This window comes from Pteropus alecto, unplaced genomic scaffold (assembly GCF_000325575.1).
Source record: "Pteropus alecto unplaced genomic scaffold, ASM32557v1 scaffold75, whole genome shotgun sequence".
Lineage (NCBI taxonomy): Eukaryota > Metazoa > Chordata > Mammalia > Chiroptera > Pteropodidae > Pteropus > Pteropus alecto.
Genome location: NW_006440638.1, coordinates 31943112 through 31966058, shown reverse-complemented (window position 1 = coordinate 31966058; position 22947 = coordinate 31943112). Strand labels below are relative to the sequence as shown.

General features: G+C 44.2%; 1 protein-coding gene across 6 annotated transcripts in view; it reads left to right on the top strand.

Annotated features, from left to right (window-relative positions):
• Nucleotides 1–5894, top strand: part of TMCC1 (transmembrane and coiled-coil domain family 1) — a 175121-nt gene extending 169227 nt beyond the window's left edge. For all 6 annotated transcript variants that reach the window (XM_025050668.1, XM_015593760.2, XM_015593761.2 and 3 more), the window contains one exon: nt 1930–5894. In XM_025050668.1, coding sequence (XP_024906436.1) covers nt 1930–2244 — 315 coding nt within the window. In that variant the 3' untranslated portion in view covers nt 2245–5894. The remainder of the gene's footprint in view (nt 1–1929) is intronic.
• Nucleotides 5895–22947: the final 17053 nt, after the last annotated feature.

Sequence of the window (22947 nt, the reverse complement as noted above, 5' to 3'; positions counted from 1 at the left end):
TTAATGTTTTTGTTGTCACAAATTATCCCTATTTATGCTGTATATTCATTTCCAAATTGCAGAAGTTATAGTTTTTTTAATGCTCTTTTTCTCTTTTAACTTATGCTATATTTTTGTTTAATACCCTATTCTGAAATAGAGTTGCAATTTCCTGCTTCTGTCTGTCATCTTACTCAAAGTTTATATTCTTTCATCTTTTTGTTTCAGGTAGAAGATCTCCTTTTAACATTTCTTATAATGCAGATCTTGTGGTAGTAAATTCCCTAAGCTTTTGTTTGTCTAGAAAAGCCTTTATTTCTCCTTCATATTTAAAAAATACCTGTCCGGATATTTCATTCTTGGCTGGTGGTTTCTCTTCAATATTTTGAATATTTCATTCTATTCTCTCCTAGCTTGTAGGGTTTCTTCTTTTAAAAGTCTGATAGTAATCTAATAGAATTTCCTAAAAGATTAGCCGTTTTTTCCTTGGCTGCCTTGCAGAGTCTTTCTTTGTCATTAACTTTTGACAACTTTAATATAAGTGTCTTAGAGAAGTTATTTTTACATTAAGATAATTAGATGTTTTGTTAGCTTCTAGAATTCGAGGGTCCAACTCCACAGGTGTGGGAAGTTTTCATTGATTATTTGTTCCCTTCTCCTCCTCTTCTGGTATACCTATTATGCATATGTTGCTCTTTCTGATAGAGTCAGATAATTCTTGTAGAGTTCTTTAATTTTTTTTTTTAATTCTTAGTTCTCTCTCTTCTTCCTCCTGGGTTATTTCTAGATTTCTTGTCTTTGAACTTGCTGATCGTCTCTTCCATCTCCTCTGCTGTTTCCAGTGCTCTCTAATGTATTCTTCATCTCATTTATTGAGTTCTTCAGCTCCAGAATTTCTGTTTGGTTCTTTTTTATAGTTTTAATCTCTTTAGTAAAGTACTCTTTTTGTTCATTAATTTTCTTTCTGAGTTCATTGAACTGCCCTTCTGACTGAATTCTCTTGTTATCTCATTGAGCTTCTTCATAACTGCAATCTTAAATTCTCTGTCATTATAGTCACAATTTTCAATGACTTTGAGTTTGGTTTCTGAGAAACTTTTCATTTCCTTTCTGTGCTCCCGTGTTACCTTGATTGTTCATAGTGTTTGAAGGATTATTTCTCTGCACATTTTAGGTAGTGAGCTCCTTTCTTGTTTAGTTACTGTTTTGCTCTCAACAATTAAGTGGGTTGATAGGTAGCATACTTCCTCTTGTTTTCCAGTGGATGGTGTTAGAGCACAACTTTTTGTTTTCTCTTACCTGAACTTTTTGCGCCTTTGGTATTGCAAGTGAAGCAGCATCGCTTCAGTTAAGGAAAATGCTGCATAAGCACTGGGATGGTGAGCATCCCCTCTGTGACTAGCTTGCCTTACTTACAGGACACCACCACTGTGATGGGGGTATGTGGCAGGTGGTGGAAAACCAGTTTTGTGAGCTCTCAGAACTACCTCCTTTTTACTAATGGTTGTTGGCCCCAGTGCCATGCTTAGATGGATGGGGCAGGGGGGCAAGTTCACAGTTTTGCGGCCCCACTGTACTGTTTAAGATCTCAGTTTTCTCTTCTTGGCTCTGTTGGGTGGGACAAGGCAGGCAAGTTCATGATTTCACAGCTACTTGGCAACAACCTCTGTGTTGCTCCAGGCTCTTCAAATGCTCCCGTGTGTGGATCTTTCAGGTGTGTTTGTATGTTGAGCAGGGGACCCCTTGTGAGTTATAGTTGTCCAACTTGCTGTAAATTTAAGGGGAGAAACAAAGGAGTCTTCTTAATCCAGTGCAATGCTGTCATCACTCTCTAGCATATTTAAAATCATTATCAAAGCTCAAGATGCATCTGGCTTGCTCAAGGGGCATGTCTGCTACACAGAGTACTCGTGAGCAGAGGGCTTAACTGTTCCCTGTTCTGGTCCACAGGAGGCCCTGGAGGCATGTCAGACCCGCATCTCCAAGATGGAGCTGCAGCAGCAGCAGCAGCAGGTGGTACAGCTAGAAGGGCTGGAGAATGCCACTGCTCGGAACCTTCTGGGCAAACTCATCAACATTCTTCTGGCAGTCATGGCAGTCCTTTTGGTCTTTGTCTCCACGGTAGCCAACTGTGTGGTTCCTCTCATGAAGACTCGCAACAGGACGTTCAGCACTTTATTCCTTGTGGTTTTCATTGCCTTTCTCTGGAAGCACTGGGATGCCCTCTTCAGCTATGTAGAACGGTTTTTTTCCTCCTCCAGATGATGCTGGCAAAAGAAGGCAGTGCTCCCCTACCCTCTGGTGAGTGCATGCAGCGAAGAATTAGACAGCAACTTACCTACTCTGAAGTTTTCTACAACAACAAAAGAGTTGAGTGAATCTGTTTACATTTAGAATAATGTTTTTTTCTTCAAGAGACGCAATTGCAATAGTATTTTTTAGATTTTATCCAAGAAGTTTTTTGGGCAAAAATCTTGGATCATTTTTATGTAGCATGATTTTCCTTGGGATGCAAATCTTAAACAGTCCTTTAACGTGAACCAACAATCTGGAGCACACTGAAGGGCATCTAAATTGTGGCTTGAAGGACTGTACTAAAACCCACTAAAAATATGAGAAAACCTGATTAGGGAAACCAGTTAAACCTAACACCCTGCCTTGTCTGGGCTCACCACCTCTCCCCCTCCCAGACTAACTTTACTGTGAAATCCTACCACATTCCTTGTCTGAATTTTTGGATTCAGGGTGGATTTTTCTTGTCCGTGGAAGAACACATGGATCTCTCTGGCTTCCTCAAGTTGGCCACTCATGCTAACCCTGGAAGTGTGGTCACTTTTGAACCTGGTCCCTTAACCTTTGCTAGGATGCAAAAGTGAGAGCATCATGTTCCCACAGGATCACTGCACAGTCCTACTACAGTATTTTGAAGTAGCCCTCCAAATACTTAATTTTAAGCAAAATCCCATGGCCACACTTTTAAGGTTTTTTTAAAATACGTGTATAGTCACCAATTAAAAAAAAAATCCGAACAGCATACTTGAAGAATGTAATACTCAAACTCTCAGTGCTTCCTTATGGTTTCTAATAGGATTTTTTATTATTGTTATTATTATTATTGGGTTTTTTTGGAAAGGGTTGGGAGGGTCTTTTATTTTTCCTTTGAAATAAAGAAGTGATGTTTTTAAATGAAGAAATGTGTGGATATTTAAGTGTGCTGCTCCCTCTTGTCTTGAAACAGTTTGAGTAAAGGAAGACTTGCTATAAATGCTGCCCTCTGATGCCCTTGTTTTGTGATGCAGCTTAAACTCTCTCCTCTGGCTGCTGCTGCTGCTTTTTGCCACCCCCACACCACCGCTTCATGGGCTTGGCTTGGTTGGAGAGGAAAGGGGTGTGCAGGGAGAGGGGGAGGCTGTTTCCATAAACCAGCATTTTTTTTGCCCCAAGAAAATGTTCACCCAGTGACCTTGAACTGGGGTTGTCTTTAAGGAAAAAAAATGAGATTATATTATGAGAGTCATAAATAATTCCTTATGTTTCCTTAATTTATTTTTAACATCCCTTAATTACTGAAACCAAAGTGATGTGGAATCTTCTGTCTGCATTTTGGCCCCAGCATCCTTAATTTCAAAGCTTTATTTTGTCTGCCTGAGAGAATTGATTCTCCCTTAAGAGCAGAGACAGAATAGTCAGGTTAGAAGGACCCAGGTTTGGGGTGTAAAATGCTGTCAGCTTCCTATTCATATAGACTGACTTAACATAACTATGCTCAGTGGATTTTTATAGACAATTTAGAAAAATGAACTGAGATTTCTTCCCTATCCTATAACCAGTTCCACCATCCTAGTAGAACTTGGGCTTTTAGAGCTTATCTAGAAAACTTGGCTAATCTTTTCATATTCATGGTATTGAATCACAAATGCTGTTCCCTCTTCGCCTCAGCTCTGTACCACCAAGTGATGAGCCAGGGGCATATAATATGCTCCAGGAAGAGTAGCAGAGCATGCTTTGCCTATTTCCCTCATTTCAGGAAATTCCTTTGAAACTAGATTAGCATTGCCTTGTCCGCCTAAGAGCATGGTTTACACCACAGCTCCAGCCTCCTGTGGCTTTGGCAAGCTGGCCTTCTCAGAGTCAGCATGTTGTTTCCATAATCATTTTGATATTTTAACTCAGGTACCCCAGTCTTCACTGCATCCCCAGATGATTGTAGTATACCTGTTAGCTCTGTTGACCTCTCAAAATTAGTGCTCAGAGCAGAGACCACAGAGGTAATTTTTCTTTTAAAAAGTAATTGGAACCAATTCATGTTCAAGCCAAAAACAAATTGTTCCCAAGCCTATGTATTTAAAATGTTAACTTTGCCTAAAAATATTACAGTGACTTTAGGCAGACGTGCCAAAGGACACCATGACCTTGTCGAACTAGCACAGTTTCTCCTTTTTGCTTTAGCTTAATGACTCAGAGTAGAGAAGAGAGCCACGCAAAGTTATTAAAAAGATGTTCTAGCCACAGTCCTCCAGTTTTTGTAAGATGGAACCTCAACTGTATAGAGGCTACTAAGTTTTGTGGGCACTGGAAGTCACTGTGATCGATGGATCGAAATTGTTCCATTTGCCTTGGGACACTTTCTATCAAAGGAAGGTTTTCGCCTCTGGAAAACCCCCTGAGCTCCCAGCCAAACATGCCCATGCTAACTTTCCATCATCCTCTCTCAAACTGTCTTAGGAAGGACCTTTAGGCTAAGTCAGGCACAATAATGGCCTTCTAGCTTTCTTGTCCCCTGACTGTTCATCAGGCCCAAAAGTTGTCTGCATTTAATGCTATTTGTAACCTTGAATCTGTTTTGATGCCTTTCCCCCATTTTCTGCTGCCCATAACCTATTGCCTTTGAGTTTCTTTGCGTTGTGGCTCTTCTTGGATTCTCTGGTCTATTCAGATTTCTTCTATAATGGTTCAATAATTGTTCTGTGGGTGGAAACTTCCCCTCGCTTTAATGCTTCTTCTCTTTTAAAGACTACGTGCATTCCCTTTGAAACGAAGCATTCCTGGATTACTTGTTAGTAGATGCGTGAGGCTGGTTGTGGTAACCTGGGTGACTCTTCAGGTTGTAGAACAACTAACATTTTACCTTTTTTATAATTAAAGGGCACTTCTGTCTGCTCCAACTTTGATTCCTTGGTAAATATTCAGTGCGTCCTAGCAAGGAAGGCTTTCTATTTCATTGACTCCTTAAGAAGCAAAAGTAGGCTCAGTTTTACACTTTGCTGACTGGGGTCCTTTCTCTCCTCTGTACCCCTTCTACCCAACTGAGGTAAAAATCTGATGCCAAGAAAAGCACTGGGATCAAGCCTTCCTTGCTAGCCATGTCTTGATAATGAGCATATTTTCATGTTGTTTTCACTGCATTTGGTTTTGTTTCTGATTTCATATTCCTCTGAGGTATAGTCAGATTAAATGCTGAATTCCGAGTGAGTTCCAGTGAGGAGCTGCCTTTCACCTTTGGAAAATATGCATCCAAAACAAAACCAAATGTTATGATCAACAAATTGACAAAGGCAAAATTATGGTTCCCACCCCCAACTGAAACTGGGGATTTTGAAAGTGGCTCTAAGAGTTAACATTTCTGTCTGTGTATTGTGGATGCTAGGTGATACCCTTAGTAGGATTGACTACTAGACTGTAAGTGTGTTTTATTAAAGTATGTAAGAATAAAAACTCACTTGCACGAATTGAAAAGTACAGAAATGACACTTGTGAACGTGTGAACGTTAACACTGTAGTTGATAGATTTTAAGCTGCTAATTGTGAGAGAGAATTACATTTATGTTTTGTCTGTTTGCTGCAGATTCTCAGCAGCACTTTTACTGTACATACAAATTGAAATAAAGACCTCAGCTATTAACGAGGTGGTTGGACTCGGGTTTGTTTTGCTCTTTATTTTTGCATATTCAGTTTCCAGTTACAAGTTTGTGAGTCCTAAAACTTTCCACTGGTTTGTGCATTAGAAACTGTATGTTGTGCATGCGTGTGTGCATATGTGTGTATGTTTAGCCAGTATCTTAAAACTGTAACTCATAGTTCAGTGGCTGTCACTGTCTCCCTGGATTTTATACACATTTTGGATTGGCACCCTGCCACAATTCCTTTACACTGGTAAGTAAGACTGCCTTTTAGTCCTTTGGAGGGAGTTCTTTAGAAGCAGTACCCCCAAATTCAACATCTGAAGACCTCAAAATGGACATAATAATCCCTGTCGACTCTTACAAGGCTTTGTTAATAAACAAATGTTATGATAGGTATATAAACATACTTTGCAGAATATTTAGCATTTGAAGTTCTATGTACATGTAAGCGATTATTATCTAGCCTAATTCCACCTATGGTTATAGATGAAGTAATTTCTATTACAGCTTTTCCTTGATGATCTCTGGGAGGGCTCTGGAAATCCAGAAGCTTAATCTTGCTTTTGACAGAGTACCAAGCAGGGACCTGATGACTTAGAACTTCACAGCCCTAATCTATATGTCGAGATATTTGGGCCACACTTCTGGTTTACTAGCTCTGTGCCTCCAACATCTGTGAAGTAGAGATATCACACCCATCTTAATCCAACCTAGTAGATGTCGTGAAAATAAAGGCCTCTTGTGAAAGCTTTTAAAATTGCTGTGAGAATGCCATTAAGCTTCTTGAACACGTGCAGGTTGTACATTGGCCAATCCAAAGGGCCTCCGTAAGTAAATTACACTGTGAAGGATACATCCTAGTGTGGTACAGTGCATAATAGGTACACAGGGCAGCCCTGATTATAGGTGATACATAATTTCAAAGCCTCCTTTATTTTCATCCATTAAAAACTTTGGAGAGTAGAAGGCTGGTAACATAAATCTGAGAAGCTGCAGTAAAGAAAACAGATTGAGGAGGTTGGGGAAGGTATGACCAACTAGAAAATGTATGCCTCACCTAATAGATTCAAATGTATTAATTTTAAACTCCATGAACTAAACTAAACATTTACCAACTTGTGGCCCCCAATCTAGGTAAAGAGGAATAGCTAACATTTATCGAATAATTACTGAATGCCAGGCATAATGCTTGGTACTCGGCATGCAGTTCTCACTTGATTCTTCCACAGTCTTAACACAGGCAGTGTCATCCTCAATGTGCGGGTAAGGACACTGAAACTCGAGTTAAATGAATGTGATGGAAAATAGATCTGTGTAACATATGTAATATGTAACAAAAGATGGGTGTCCACAATGTGTCAATATAAGAGTTAATACAAACGAAGAAGAAAAATGAATTCAGTAGAAAATAGGCAAAGATTATGAAGAAATAGTTCACAGAAAAAGAAAGAAATCACCAATAAGCATTCAAAAGAAAATGTTCAGCCTTGTATAAATCAGTGAATTTAATGGAAAAAAATAAAGCCAGTTGTAGAATAGTATCTTGTCTCCTATTTATGTTGAAAGCATTTTTGATTGTATAAAGATATGTATGTAAATATATAGAAACGAAACTACACATTAAACTGTCCCCAGTAGTTACTTCTGAGAAAGGGAGTGGGAAAGATGATGGAAGAACAGGACTTTTATGTTTGACTCCTATAAAATATGAATCTCATAATATGAATGTATTTGTATATTTTTAATTAAAAATATCAAAACATTTTTTTAAAGAAAATAAGTCCATTGAATAGAGGTGAAAAAAGGGTTGATAGTGTTCTAATTCTAAATTATAATGGGCCATCTTTTGCTTTAGGGTTGTTTTAGAAGGGGCTGTGGACCAAGTTTGGACCACCCATTGGACTTTCTTCCAACCCTGGATTTCTAGGCTTGGTGGTCAAATGGATGTCTTGCTGCCATAAGACACATATGAAGAAGTGTGCTTGCAGTGGCTGATATAGCCTATTCAGTTCAGCCCTTCATTCATCCAGCAGCATTTGAGAGCCATTCTGTGTTCAAGACTGGGCTGTGGAGATGTGCTAACTCGAGGAAAAAGGAATTTGGTAGAAGGAGATAACATGTTGTAATACAGTGAGAAGCCATGTGTGGGAGTGAAGAGGAGGAAGCAATCCTGACAGGACAATGGGGAAAGGCTCCATGGAGGATGTTGTGGTATCTGGGCTGAGAGATGATGGGTTTTTGATGAGTAGAAATGAGTGAGAGAGACATTCCATGTTGAAGGAATAGTATCAGCAAAATCATGGAGGTGAAAAAGGCCAAGGTAAGTGGTTCAAGCAACAGATGGGAGCCTTGGATGGCTGGTAGGCTGCCTGGAAGAATGTGTGAATCAGTAACAAAGTTAAAAATTCTAGCCAGGGGCCAGGTTGCAAGAAATCTTGAATGCCATGCTAAGATGTACCCTCTGGCTACAAGAGAAGACATTAAAGGTATATGAGAGGTGTGGCGACTCAGCCTTATATTTAAGGACAACAATAATCCTTTCAAAAGGAACCTGTAGCCTCTTTTTGATGTCATTTAAGTCAGTTGACTAGTTGAAAAATGCTGTCCAAGGTATTTGGTGTTTTGTCTTTTGATCCTATAATGAGGAAAGCTTAAAATTTTACTTGAGATCTGGGAAGTGAGGGTATAGGAAGCTAGAGTTCAATTCTTATTACAAAAAAAAAAAAAAATCTTGTCACCTTTGGCATTAGAATCTTTAAATGCTAGAACAAGAGGACTTGACAAAATTTATTCAGGCTTTGGCCTTAATGCTTAAGTTGTCCAAAGAAATATTCTTTTAGAAGACTTTATTTCAATCGTTATTGAGACTCCTAATAAATGTACAGCAAACTATGATGAAAATAACTGATAACCACTATACCTTAAAGAGCATGTTGTAAAGATTAAATGAAATAATTGTACAGTGCCTTGCCCATGTACAGTGCCTTGCCCAGTGCCTGACATTGAATAAGTGCTCTACAAATAGTCTCAGCCATAAAAAACAAAAACTTGCAAATAAATGCACAAACAGTTGGCTAATGATAGATTTTACTGGTGATTTCTTAACCACAGGCAAGGACACTGTTATGTTCCTGGCTATGTCCTCAGTACCTGGAATCGTGCTGTGAGTTGTGTTCAGCTGGTCAGAATTCTTACAGAGCACATCAATGGATCTGTGGTACTTCAAAAATCAGGGTTCCAAAAACCATGTAATGTCAGTCTTATCTCATTAAGTTCATTTGCCAAATTATTAAAGTCTGATGGGTTATCTGAAAGTAGTTGCAAGCAGCTTAAAATTTTCTAATCATGTTCTTTAAAAAAATACTTTTAATAGTTGATTTTTCAAGTACAAAAAAGATTTTCAAACATCAAGCCACAAAATTTTTGTCTATTTTAAGTGCCCTATCACATAGTTTGATTTTTCTTCATTTTAAGACCCCTTTATCTGGTTCCCAAAATATAAACTTTGAATATATCAATGAAACTTTTTCTTAAACAGTAGAACGAAAGAGTATGTGTAAATCATGAATGTGAAAACTTCACAAGTATTGTAACTTAGAGCACCTGGCCGAGTCCCTGAAGCATCATTCTGCCTGCCCAGATGGTCCTTCATGGCCTTCTAATAAAGACCCCGAATCACACTGCATTAATCACTGATGTAGATTTTTTTATCTTTTACTCATTTTCAGTAGGCATCTTCCAAAACATAACACACTTCCTCCTGAAATTTATTTAATCCTCATGACCAGTTTGTCAGCTGACTTGGATGATTGGAGTGTGATGCTCTTTGCCCCTGCACTAAAACAACCCAGACTACGGTGCTTTTAGTCTTTTTTTTTTTTTTTTAATAGATTTACTGAGATATAATTCACACACCATACAATTTGCCCATTTAAAATATTCCGCTCAGTGGCTTTTAGTATATTCGTAAGAGTTGTGCATCCACCATAAGTCATTCAATGACACTTTCACCCTGAAAAGGAACCCTGCATCCCTTAGCTGTCACCTTGCTATTTCCTGACCCCAGCCCTAAGAAACCACTAATCTTTGCTTTGTATAGATTTGGCTATTCCACATACATAGAATCAAATAATACGTGGTCCCTTGCAACTGGTTCTTAAGATGTTTTCAAGGTCCATTCATGCGATAACATGTTTCAGTACTTCATTCCCTGTTATTGCTGAACAGTATTGTGTAATATGGATATACCATATTTTTATCCATTCATCAGATGGTGGATATTTGGGTTTTAACCTTTTTGACTTAGGAACAGTGCTGCTGTGAACATTCATGTACAAATTTTGAATGAACATGTGTATTTCTCTTGGGTATATACCTAGGAGTGGAATTGCTAAGTCATATGGTAACTGTTTAACTTTTGAGAAAATAATCAGTTTCCAAAGTGACTGAACCATTTTACATTCCCACCAGCAGTTCCCACATCCTCACCAGTACTTGTCATTATCTGACTTCTTAATTATACCCATTCTATGGGTGTGAAGTGGTATCACCTTGTGGTTTTGATTTGCATTTCCTTGATGACTATATGTATTTTTACTCTAATAGCTCTTTCATCAGTTTCCCTGTCTCTATCCTCCCAACCGGGGCTGTGGCTGTCACATTTCAATATTGCCAATGTGATTGCCTTACCTAAAAGCCTTTCATTTCCCCTCTAAAAACTGCCTTTCATCTACTATAGGCTGAGGTCCCATATAACCCAACTTGTCAAAATTATGTCCAAAGATTAAATGGGTTCTTAGGCCCCACCAATAAGTAAGATATGTGCTTGGACTTTGTGACTGCTGATCCAGCAGCTTTGAAACTACTTCTGCTTCAAACCAAGATTTTATTGAAAAAAAAAAAAAAATCAAAAGGAAGGCAGGAAGAGAGTAAGAAAGGAAAAAGAGAAAGAGGGAAAGAAGGAAAGAAGTTCAGCTTTTCACTGGTTGCGTGACCTTGGACTTGGTTGGCCCCAAGTCTTCATGAAGGTGGGTGTCCCACCTCTCCTTGCTTCAGGCCTGGAATTGCTTCACTCCTCCACACCTTTGCATGTGCTGTTCCCTCTTCTTGCACTGACCCCACCCCTACCTGTTTGTCTTCCTCGCAAGCTTTTATTCATCCTTTTATTTAACTATTAAGTAATTTTTCAAACATTGACAAAAAATGAATAGTATAATGAACCCCAACCAACAATTACCAACTGCTGGTCAATCTTGCTTCATCCTCTACTCCCCACTCCTCTCAAACTGGATCCTTCAGAAGCAAATACTAGAGAGCATACATTATTTGTTCTCTTCGATTCTTTTATTTTTCTGGTCAAATGTTTTATTGTTAAGGAGAAATTCACATAAAATTAGCCATTATAAAGTGAATGTTTCAGTGGCATTTGGTACATTCGTAATACTATGCAACCATTGGGCTCTAGCTAGTTTGAAAACAGTTTAATCACCCAAAAGGAAACCCCATACCTATTAAGCACTCACTCCCCATTCCCCCCTTCCACTCATCCCTAACCACCATTCTGGACTCTGTCTCTATGGATTTATCTATTCTGGATGTCTCATATAAATGGAAACATCTAATATATGACCTTTTGTGTCTGACTTTCACTTAGCATAATGTTTTCGAAGCATAACGTTGTAGCATGTATCATCACTTCCTTTTTATGGCTGAATAATATTCCACTATGGCCAGACTACATTTTATTTATCTGTTCATCAGTTGATGGCCATTTGGGTCATTTTCACCTTTTAACTAGAGTGGATAGTGCTGCTATGAACCTGGGTGTACACGTACTTGTTCAAGTACCTATTTTCAATTCTTTGGGAGATATACACCCAGAAATGGAATTGCTGAGTCATGTGATAATTCCGAGAGAAGGGTTCATTCTACATGTAGCTTTTCGAGGATGTAAGTAGCCTCTCTGAAGCCTGCCCTGATTTCCTCAAGTGACTCCACCTTTGTTTCTCTCTCTGTTAAGAGCACCTTCCTCATTGCATGGCTTCTACTGGTTTAAGTATAGCTTTACCTCACTGCATTCCTTCCTCAGGTAATTGAGCCCTCTTTCAGGAGACAGTCTCCCTCATGCTCACATCTCATAGTCAAGTGGAACTAACCCACATGACTCCTGGCTCAAGAGATGGACTAGTGGTCCAGGTCAGGTCAGGTCAGTCATTCAGCCCTTAGGCTCTTGCTGGCTGTGTTGGAGAAGATAGACTCTTCCCCCTAGGTTTGCTATCTGTACTAGCAGCTGCCAGGAGTTCAGCCTGCCTAAGCATGAAGTCAAGAGGGAGAGAGGCAAAGCCAAGACATGGAGAAGAGAGGTTCATGATGAAATCAGTTTGACTCCTGAATGCAGCCATGCTTGAACCGCCCAGAGGCATGAGCCAGTAAATTTCCTTTATTGCTGAAGCTAATATGAGTTTTGTCTCTTGCTGCTGGGAGATAATTGACGGTGGATACATAAGGGATTATCTGCCTATATTCTTCCTTCCATCTCCCCTTACTTCGTCCATGCTGTCTGCATGAATTGCCGTATTCTCATAGTCTGAGACTGACGAATATGGGATTAGAGAGAGGGTCTGTCCTAGTTCTTGGGTCATAGGAGCAGGAAAGTGTAAATGAGAGCTATTGGCATAGAGAAATCCCAAGCCGGCAAGAAGTGAGACAGCATACGTTACAGCGCCAAAGGCCTGGCCCCAGCTGCTTCTGCAGCCAGCTGCATACAATCCTCACCATGGTTTGCCCATGTAACATGTGTCAGTATACTTCTATTTAATCTCCCTTTTTGGTCCAACCTAACTTAGGCTGTATTTCTGTAACCTCTCTATTTATGTGTCTCCCACAAGGTCCTTAAGACACAAACCACTTCTTATTCACTTTTGTGTTCTTCACACCAGCATGGCACTCTGCCTGGATGCTTGCTTGCATGGACACAGCTGACCTTATGTCAAGTGCTTGTCTGTTTTAGGAGCTGTGCTAAGTTATTGTGTGTGCTGTCTTGTTTAATCCTCCCAGTATCTCCATTAGATGCTAGTAGGTGGAACCATGTGAAATTTCCAATATTCAACTGTTTTTTAATCTATAAAAATAGCAATTTCATGTGGCCCAATCTAATATGAATGGGATTTTGCTGATGAAAGCAGAGAGATTGCCCAAGGTAAACCAGGTAGAAATGCTGGAGTTGACAGGCAAGGTGAGGCCTTGATTTTTAGATAGCATGAGTGAGTGAGGAGAGGAGAGTCTTGAAACAGAGCCTCAGTCCCTGCCTGTCTACTCTTGGTTCAGTAGACAATGAGAGCAGAGGAGGCCAAGGGCCCAGGAGCACAACAGATACACCAGGGCTGAGCACAATTGCTACAGGCTCACAGTATGGCCACCCACTGCTTTCCACAGGACTCAGCCCAGACTGGCTACAGCTGGGTGACAGCATCTCTGTCACACCTTAGAACCCAGTACTCATGAAGAGAGAGCTCACTAGGGGCCTGGTTTGCCCTGCAGATTCCTGGTGGTCAAGGTAGAGAAGGGCAATGGGGCCTCTGAGGAAACGTGTTTGTGAAATCCCTCAGAGTGGTCAAAACAGGCAACCTGCCTTCTGCCCATTTGATGCCCTGCGACCTCAGGCAAATGAATTCACCTCTCACTGCCTCTTTACCTCAGCTGAAAAATGGAAATACTAGCACCAGTCTCATGAGGTTCTTAGGAGGGTCTCATGAGTGAATCCATGTAAAGAACCCAGGACAGAACTTGACACATAGTAAATGCTCAGTGAACAAAAACTGGTGTTGCTATTATTTGGAAGCTCTGCTCCCATGTATATTCTTTGCTACAGTTGTCACAAAATGTTGCCATTCCCATGCTTACTGTCACCTTCATACCTTTGTACATGCTACGCCCACTGCCTGTCTGCCCCTCTGTCCACTGTGGAAATTTCTGCTCTTCCTTCAAAGACCCTCTCTTCTCAGAAATCTTCCTTGATCAACCGTTCTCCCCTCACCATGTTCCCCAGACCAGCAAAGCAGTTTCAATCCCTTCTTTGAGTATCCATTCTAGCACCAGCTACGCTGGGCCTTTGTAACAACTGCACAGTGAGTTGTGATGGTGCAGCCCTGCTGGACAGTGAGGAGAGCTCGGATAGGGGCTAGGTTCCTCTCCTTGGGCACCCAACAATATCAGTGGATAAGCAGTGGCTGGGGCCCTGGAGCCCTGGGACACCTATCCCACAAGGGCATTTCAGGGTGCTTCCAGCTTTGGAGAGGAAGATACCAAGTGATTGAGGTTTATGGGACAAGTACACAGAGGAACTTGAGTCTGGAAGGAGGCCAGCATGTGGGTTCCACACTTCAGATCCAGCTCTCTGGTGCCACACACTGGAGAACTTCAAACTGTTTTATTAGTGGCCCCCCAAAAGAATTTGGTAACATCATGCATCCTCTCACACATTTTAAAATTGGCGTTCACAGTATAAAAGTTTAAACAGATGCAAGGATGTACTTTCCAGGATATTTAAAATATTGACGTTGTCAGGTTAAACTGTTTCATTACACAAACAAGCTCTTCTTTATTAATGAGGTTTTATGCTTCATTGTTTTCTCTTTAAAACTTACATTCAATTCTACCGTCCCCAAAAAGTTTTAGCCCAATGTAATGTATTCTTATGCCTAAAAGACTCTTATTGATCACACCATCCTACTTCTCTGTAGCAAAAACTAAGGATATAAACTGAAGTTTAAAATTTTTTAAATTTTCTGTGACTAAGTCACTAAGTGTTTAAAAAATATTCTGTAGAGTTTTAATTACAAATACTAGTATGCGATTGATCAAAACAACATAAATATTGTAAAAGTTGATATTTATTCAACAAAATATTATTAGAATGCATTTTTATGAGTTGATTGGGTTTCCCTTATTTTGTGTACCAGTAGATAAATATTTCTTATTTCTATAATGAGAGAATGCTCAGTTTCATCTCTTCCCAGTTCTCATTTCTATACGCATAAGCACTCAGAAGACTTGTCACATAAATAAGCAACAGGAAGAGTGTGGGGCCATGTCACTCAAGTATTTTAACTTCCTTTTGAGTTTTATGCCAAAAATCAATAGTAATCCATCATCAAGAATTTTTTGTTGTTGCAACTGAGTAATAGGTGTATGAGGGCCATTCATTAGTCTCTGGTTTTGTGTTTTCCATTTTCCATAGTAAAAGTTAAAGAAATTATGATTAATCTCTATTAGTTAACAAGATGATTGGGCTCTCCTACAATTTTGTTGCAAGCGAAAAAATGGAAACTACTTGGCTGTTAAAAGGATTTATCTCCCAGTCTTTGGAGCCCTTAGAGCTTTTCTTCCTCTTCCGACCCAGAATAGGACTTCCAACTGGCCTTTCTTTTGTCAGCCTCAGGTTGGGGGCATTTTCCTTTCATTCCCAAGGCAGGAAGCTGCTTTCTCAACAAGTCAGCGCCCCATTTGAAGACTGTGGTAAGTGTCTGTGATGGTCCCCTTGGCCAAAGGCCTGGGGCAATGAGACAAGCCAAGAAGGAAAGAAAGACTCCATCTCAGGATGCAAGTGCATTCTCTGCCCACTCCAGCCTCTCCCATGTGCCCTGCCCACAACCTGGCACCTCTCAGTGCGCAGGACCTGGGAGCTGCCCAGGGTTATGGGGTTAAGAAGGGTGAGGCTGGAACTTTTTACATTCATCTCTTCTGAGTTACTTCAACCCAGGAAAGCTTAATGAATAAATTTCAATTAAAATCAAAATTAACAACTAAATATAATCATGGAGTGGCCCCTGGGATTTGAGATGAGTGGAGTAGGGGTGGGGGAACACTACAAAAGACCTCCTTGGGACAATCGACAACATTTGCACACGTTTCGCAGATCAAGTAATAGTATTGCATCATGATTAAATCACCTGATCTTGAAAACTGCTGTGGTTGTGTAATAGAATGCCTTTATCCTTAGGAAATACAAACGGAAGAATTTAGGGTTCAAGGGGCATCACATCACGTCTGCAACTTACTCTTAATGCTTGGAGGAGGACTTGAATATGCAGAGGGGGCCAAAATGGTAAAACTTGGTGAATGGGGTAAGAAGAGGGTCCAAGAGTTCTCTGTACTATTCTCAGAACTTCTGTAACAAATTATTTCAAAACTCTGACGCAGCGAGCCTGGTCTCTGTCGCCGCCTGGTGGCTGCTGCGGGGAGCGCACCCTCATCATCCGAGACCTTTAAATTCCCCGCTTCCCGCAGCGGCTCCCGACTTCCCTCTGTCCAGTCAAGGCGGGAGGAGAGCCTTCCGCCCAGGGCTTCCCTGGCTGGGCCGATTTGATTTCCCTTCAGGTTTAGGTCTGTCTGCCTCTGTGAAACAGTACAGGCGCATTTCTTGTGCAATCAAAGTGATGGTATATTAACCTTGGTTTGAGAGGAGTCAGAATTTCAGGGCTCCCAACCCAGATGCTTTCTACAACGAGGGAAACTGAGGTCCAGAGAGGAGCAGGGCTCGGCCAGACTAGAACGAAAGTCTTCCTGCCTCCCTTTTTTTCTCAGCAAGCAGCCGGTTGGAGACTCTCAAATCTGGCTCCTCCCCTAGAGTCTGGGCTCCCACCCCGCAGCAATCTGACCTCACCTTCCACTACCCCTGTGCCTGCACCCACCAGGCACATTCTCACACCTCTGGGCCTTGCCCTCACTATCCCTCTACCCCGACTTCCCACCTTCCAGAGGCCTTCGATGCACAGTGGACTACTTGAACCCTCCCTACTAGTCTCCCCGTTTGTGCGACTGTACATTCACTTTTTAGTCTCTTGCTTCTTGCTGTGTGCCCCCTTTGCCGGCAGCAAAGGGAGGCTCCTGTGGACAGGACCTGTCTGGTTTTCCAGGTGTCCATAGTGCCTGGCAGAGCAGGGGCTTTGGCAAGGGAGAGAACGTTTGTTCCTGGTTCTTTTATTCCCCAGCTTTGCTCCCAGAATTATCCACGAAGGAGTGTCCCCTTCAGGGGCATCTTTGGTTTCTGAGGGGGTCAAGGCCCCAAAGGGGGAAATGGGTATGTTGGGGGTGCTGACGGTGGCTCTGTTCTTTGGGGAAAGCATGTTGCGTGAGTCATGTACCATCAGGGAAAGGAGTGCGACCCTTCGGAGGGGCAGTGGGGCTCATGGGCGTTGGGGGCCTCTTCACAACAAGAACGCCAAAACTCAAGACGACCCCAGGCGAGTGGTCCTTCCACTGCACTGGTCTCGCCTTTCCAAGAGACGAGGGATGGCACAAACTGGAGTGTCTCCGCCACGCGACCTAGGGATCCCCAATCCCTCTGAGTCCCTTTCCCTCTTTGTCCCTACAGGCAGACCCGGGCTCGGCTCGGGCAATGGGTCCCACCCTAAAGACAATGGCAGGGGTGGAGCTGGAGCGGACACACGAACAATGGGCCCTCCACCCCACCCTGCCTGGCCTGTTTCCGGCCTTTCTGGGCCTGGACTGCGGTGCGCTGGAGCAGCACTGGGAACGCAGAGGCGACCAGGAGCCAGAGCCACCGTGCAGAGCCTGGGCCGATGCTGGGCCCTCCCCTGGGACATGCCGGGGGCCTCTCCCACAGCTGCTGTCCTAGAGGCCCAGGGGTCACTTCGATCTAACTCTGCCGTAGGGCCTTTCCAGGTGGCCTGGCAAGGGGGACGGTTACTTTTAAAAACTTTTCTTTTTTAAATTGAGGAATAATTTACACAGAGGGAAATGGACAGATCTTAAACGTGAAGTCTGATGAGTTTTCACATGTTTATACCCTGTCACCAACTCTCAGAACAAGGCAGAACATTCCCAGCTCCCCAGAATTCCCTGGTGCTCCTTTCTAGTCAATCCCTGCCCCCAACCCCTGACAACCATGGATCTTTTATTTATTTTTTGTCCCTACAGCTTTACCTTCTCTAGAATGTCATCTAACTGGAATCGTATAGTATGTAGACTTTTGAATCTGGCTTTGAGATCCATCCATGTTGTTATGTGTATCAATAGTTCATTCTTTATTCTATTGTATGGCTGTACCTCCACTTGGTTATCTATTTACCAGCTGTGAGACATTGGGTTATTGCCAGTTTAGGGCAACTATTATAGAGCTGCTGTAAACATTTGTGTACAGGTGTTTGTGTGGATGTGTGTTTTCATTTCATTTCAATACCTACCAGTGGAATCATTAGACTACATTTGACTTTTTAAGAAACTACTGGTTTTCCAGAGTAGCTGTACCATTTCACAGACACAAACACATCCTCAGCAGTATATGAGAGTTCCCGTGGCTCCATATCCTTGCCAACACTTGGTGTTCAGTCTTTTAAATTTCAGCCACTTGAGTGAGTGTGGAATTGTCTCAAGAGAGTGTTTATTGACTAAACAAGGGAGCAAATACCCAGAGCACCCCCCACCTTCAGGAAGTCCCATTGGTTTCCCAGCCTTTCCCAGCCTTCCAGGTAGTACTTCCACATAGGCAGGGGCCCTAGGGCCAGAGTCAGCCCATGTACAGATCCTAGGTGGACAGATAGATGCCTGTCCCCATCAGTCCTTAGGACTGAGTGGGCATGAACCTTCCTTTACTCAGGTCCTTCCCAGATGCTCAGCCTCCAGAAGGAGCTGGCACTGAGTCCCCAGACCGAAAGTGATGGGAGAGCCTCTCTGAAGGGGGACATTTGAGCTGGGACTCGAGTAATGAGAAGGCAGCAGCCCTGGGGAGATCTGAGGAAAGGGCACGACAGGCAGAGAGCATAGCAAAGGCTAAGGCCTGGAGGTGGGAGCATGCTTAGTGCACACAGGCAACAGTGAGGGGGCTAGTTCTGGAGCAGGGAGCAAAGGGCAGAGTAGAAGGAGCTGAGGTTGGAGATGCCATGAGGTCAGGCGGTGTCTTAGTGTGCTTCAGCTGCCATAACAAAGCACCATGGGTTAACCACAGAAATTTCTTTCCTCACAGTTCTGGAGGCCGGAAGTCCAAAATCAAGGAGTCAGCAGATTTGGTTTCTTCTGAGGTCTCTCTCCTTGGCCTGTAGATGGCCACCTTCTCACTGTGTCCTCACATAGTCTTTCCTCTGTGTGTGTACACGTCTGTGTCCTAATCTATTATAAGGACACTGGTCCTATTGGACTAGGGCCCATCCCTATGACCTCATTTAACTTAATTACCTCTTTAGAAGCCCCATCTCCAAATACAGTCGCATTCTGAGGTGCTGGGGGTTAGGACTTCAACAGATGGCTTTTGCTCTCAGGGAGGTGGGGGCCTGGGCGAGTGTTGAGCAAGAAGAGACAAGATGGGATTTGCATGTTAACAGGATCCCTCATTCCCAAGGCCGGGAGAATAGACTACTGGGGGCATGGGGGTGGGGATGGGAAGACCATTGAAGAAGTAATAGCCTAGGCTAGAAGCTGGTGGCTGGACCTGGGTGGTAGGGTAGGTGGGGAGCAGGGATCAGACTCTTGTTATGATTGGGAGGTAGAGCCAGCAGGTTTCTCCAAAAGGAAGGATCATTGTGGGGAGAGAGGGTTATTTAGGGGAACTGGAGTTGGGGCTGAGGAAGGTGCCAACTTCTCCTTCCTTCTAGTCTGATTCCTTATCCACTAAGTGCCTACTGTGTGCAGCTGGCCCAGGAAGGCAAGGTCTGAGGCAAGAATCCAGGCCACAAGGTTTGCTGACTCCGGCTTTCTGCTCCTCCGGCCCTTCCTTCTTCCTCCTGGTGGTGGAGCCTGACCCCCACTTGAACAAACATCTTGTGGCCATTTCCGCCTGGCCTGCCCGGAGCCCCAGCCTGGCCTGAACAAACACTGGAGACCTGGCTTCCGGCCTCAGCTCTGGGAAAAGCCCAACCAAGGGCTGTTCAGGTCAACCTGGAGGGGATTGAGGGGAAGAGGCACCCAGACCCCCCGCACGGGGATCTGCCCAGCCTGCCCTGGGGGCCTCCTGCTACTTCTGGAGCCACCAGCTCAGTGCTTGGGCTCCAGGGTCCCCGTCCATAAAATGGGCCTAATTATACCTGCTTCAGAGGGCTGTAAGGAGATGGAAAGTTCGGCGCTGGCCTGGAGCCATAAGGGGGTGACACTGTGCACAGGGCTCTGAGAGGTCTGGAGGAGTAAGGCTCCAAGGGACCCTCCCCCTCAAGGGACCATAGTGCTAGAAGGGGCCAGAGTTCACCTTCCCTCCTGTGGCCTCCTGTGGCCTCCCCACTCTTGTTCCCATTTTCTGAAGTGTCCCATGAAGTTGCACCTCTGGTCCTGTTCCTGTCACTTCAGAGCCTCCTGGTGTCCCTGTCAGATTAGGAACCAGACCAGGGGTAGAAGCAGGAGTGGACATCACTGACAACGTAAAATACGTGAAAATGGTTGACTGTGAGGCGTGAACTCCCTGTCCGTGGAAGTGTGAGCAGAGGCAGCTGGATGTGCAGGAGGTGACCTCATTAACTGCTCCGAGAGCCCTGTGAAGTAGGCAAGCTAGTGGGTTCTGGGGTCAGAGAGACCCAGGTTGAAATCCCAGTTCTGCTGTGTGACCAGGCCCTCAGCTTTACGAATGTGGAAGGGAGGCTGCTCTGCCTCCTTGGCTGATTGGGAACCAAGTGAGATGATTAGGGAAGAATGCCAGCACCCAGTGCTCAGTCACTGTGGAGCTGAGTGGAGGTACATGGACGTATTTTCCCCTGCCATGACCAGAGGAGACTGGGCCTCCTTTCTCTACCTTCCTGGGGATTCAAGCTGATCCACCATTCAAGCCCCCTAGTTGATAGCTTTGCCAGATAAAGCCTCCCCAGCTGGGGTTTGATTTTGTTTTTGTTTTTCAGGCAGGATCTGGGAGCGGAAACAATGGAATTAATTTTTTTTTTTTTTTCCTTCAGAGTAGTTTCTCCTCATCTGAGAGCTGTGGGGCTGGATTCCCACCTCACCTTCCGGTCTTGGTGTTCTGAGGAGCCGCCAAGAAAGGATGGGCCTGGGTGGGGGAGGTCAGGAAGGGGAGATCTGGGTGGGGCTGTGAGGGAAGACCTAATGTGCTTTTTCCTGCCTCTGGGTCGTTCATTGCTCCTGCTGTCTCCCCCAGCTCCCCGACACCTGCTCTCATTGATAGCTCCTGTGAGTCTTTGAAATCAGGTGTAATCTCCACCAAGAAGTCTTCCCTGACCACCGCCACCAGGGCTAAATTGGTATCAGCACCTTCTCACTCTTATTAAGCTACAATCAGTCTTCCACTGTGGGCCCTCTCCTCCTGAGGCTCTGAGTTCAGCACAGGGGCCTAAAGATGGCCCTCAGTTGACACCAGCTGAATACAGCATGGAAACAGGGACCCAGTACTGTGTCTGGTCCTCACTGTCTGCTCAAGTGTCTTGATCTGGAAGGGGAGAGGTAGGAGGGGAGAGTCTGATTCAGACGGGAGGGCCAGAGGGTCAGGGCTGGGAGAATAGGCAGAGAGAGCATATGGGTGAGACAGCACACAAGGGCTGTGCGACTTTGGGCAGCGAGCTCTCTGAGCTTGTTTACTTCTCTGTAAAATGGGGGTAACAGCACCCCCTGGCGGAAATAACTTGAAAAGCCCCAGTGCAAGGCCTAGGGGGCGCCCTTCAAGTACTTTAACCAGATTAGCAAGGGCAGGAGCTGGGGTTGGTGCCAGGTGGTAGAGTCTCCTGGCTGGAAGGGTCCAGGGCATGGAGGCAAAAGCAGAGCCCGGGACCCACAAATCATCTCTGCCAGGTGGTAGAGTCTCCTGGCTGGAAGGGTCCAGAGCCCGGGACCCACAAATCATCTCTAGCCAGCCACTCAGCTACTAATGCTAAAATTAGTGCAACCAACCCCCTCCTGCCTTCTCCCAGCATCCTCCGAGAGGAGGCCAAGGGTCCTGCAAATGGAACTGAATTATAGGCAGGGGGAACTCGAAGCTGTTGTAAATCACGCTGTGGCTACAGCATTTAAGAGCCTTTTCTAAGGTTCCTCACTTAACCTCTCAGCCCCTCGCCAATCACATGGGGACCAGCGTTGGGTGGTCACTAGGGGTCCAGAGGGTCAGGGGTCCAGGTTAGGCTCCCCATGCCCAAGTCCCATTGGTGGCCTTGAGGGCCGGTGAGGAGAGAGGACTAGAATGTGGGAAGAAGAGGCAGAGGGAGGCACCTCCTGGAAAAACACTTGCACCCTTCTGGCTGGGTAATAAATAGTGGGGCTTACCTATAGACTGTAACACTAATGCGGGGTAGCTTACCCCTCCACGCATGCGCACGGCAGAAACCCAGTGTCCCTCAAATTGCAGCCCACGTTGTCGTGTGCTTGGCTCTGCCCTGAGTTAATGCTCCATGACAACCAGGAGAAACTGAGCACGGAGCAGGGCAATGACTTGCCGGGAAGCTGCAGAGCTCCGGTTCCACTGAGGCTGCCTTTCAAAACAGGGCTGCAGTTCACCCGGGTAAGTCCGGCCATGGACCTTGTGACAGAGGGGAGGGTCTGGGTTGGGCAATTCTTCTTGAGTGGGCAACCACAGACAGGCAGCTGGCTGCTTTGCACCTCCATCTCCCATCAGCAGAATGGAGCTGTGGGTAGGCGACAGGTCCTGGGCTGGGTGCTGGGAGCCTGAGTGTCCTCATTAAAGCCCCTGGGCCCCGCCGCTTCTGGCAGGTGCAGCTGCTGAGCTGATTTCCTTTGGCCTCTGATTCCCTGCAAAAATCCACCAGAACCCATATCCCTTAACCCATTGCTTTTTCCCATGTTTATCTCTAACATAAATAATACTCATTCTTTTAGGAAACTCAGAAAATTCAAACACAAAGAAAAACTTCAGCCCTCTTCCCCTACCCCTCAGAAGTCATAACTTGGCAAGGCAAGGCAAGGCATCAGGGGTGCATCCTGCTTAATTCTGCTTCTCTTTGACCTTGTGACCACAGATGCACACCCTTGGTGGCTAGGCCTGAGGGTGCCCATCTGTAGCTGCATGGCCTGTCCAAGCCCAGGACCGGGGGCTGGAGCTCAGGCCACAAAAGACCTTGGTTCCTTTTGGGGCAGGGGATGCCCAACTCCGCCTATGGCTACCAAG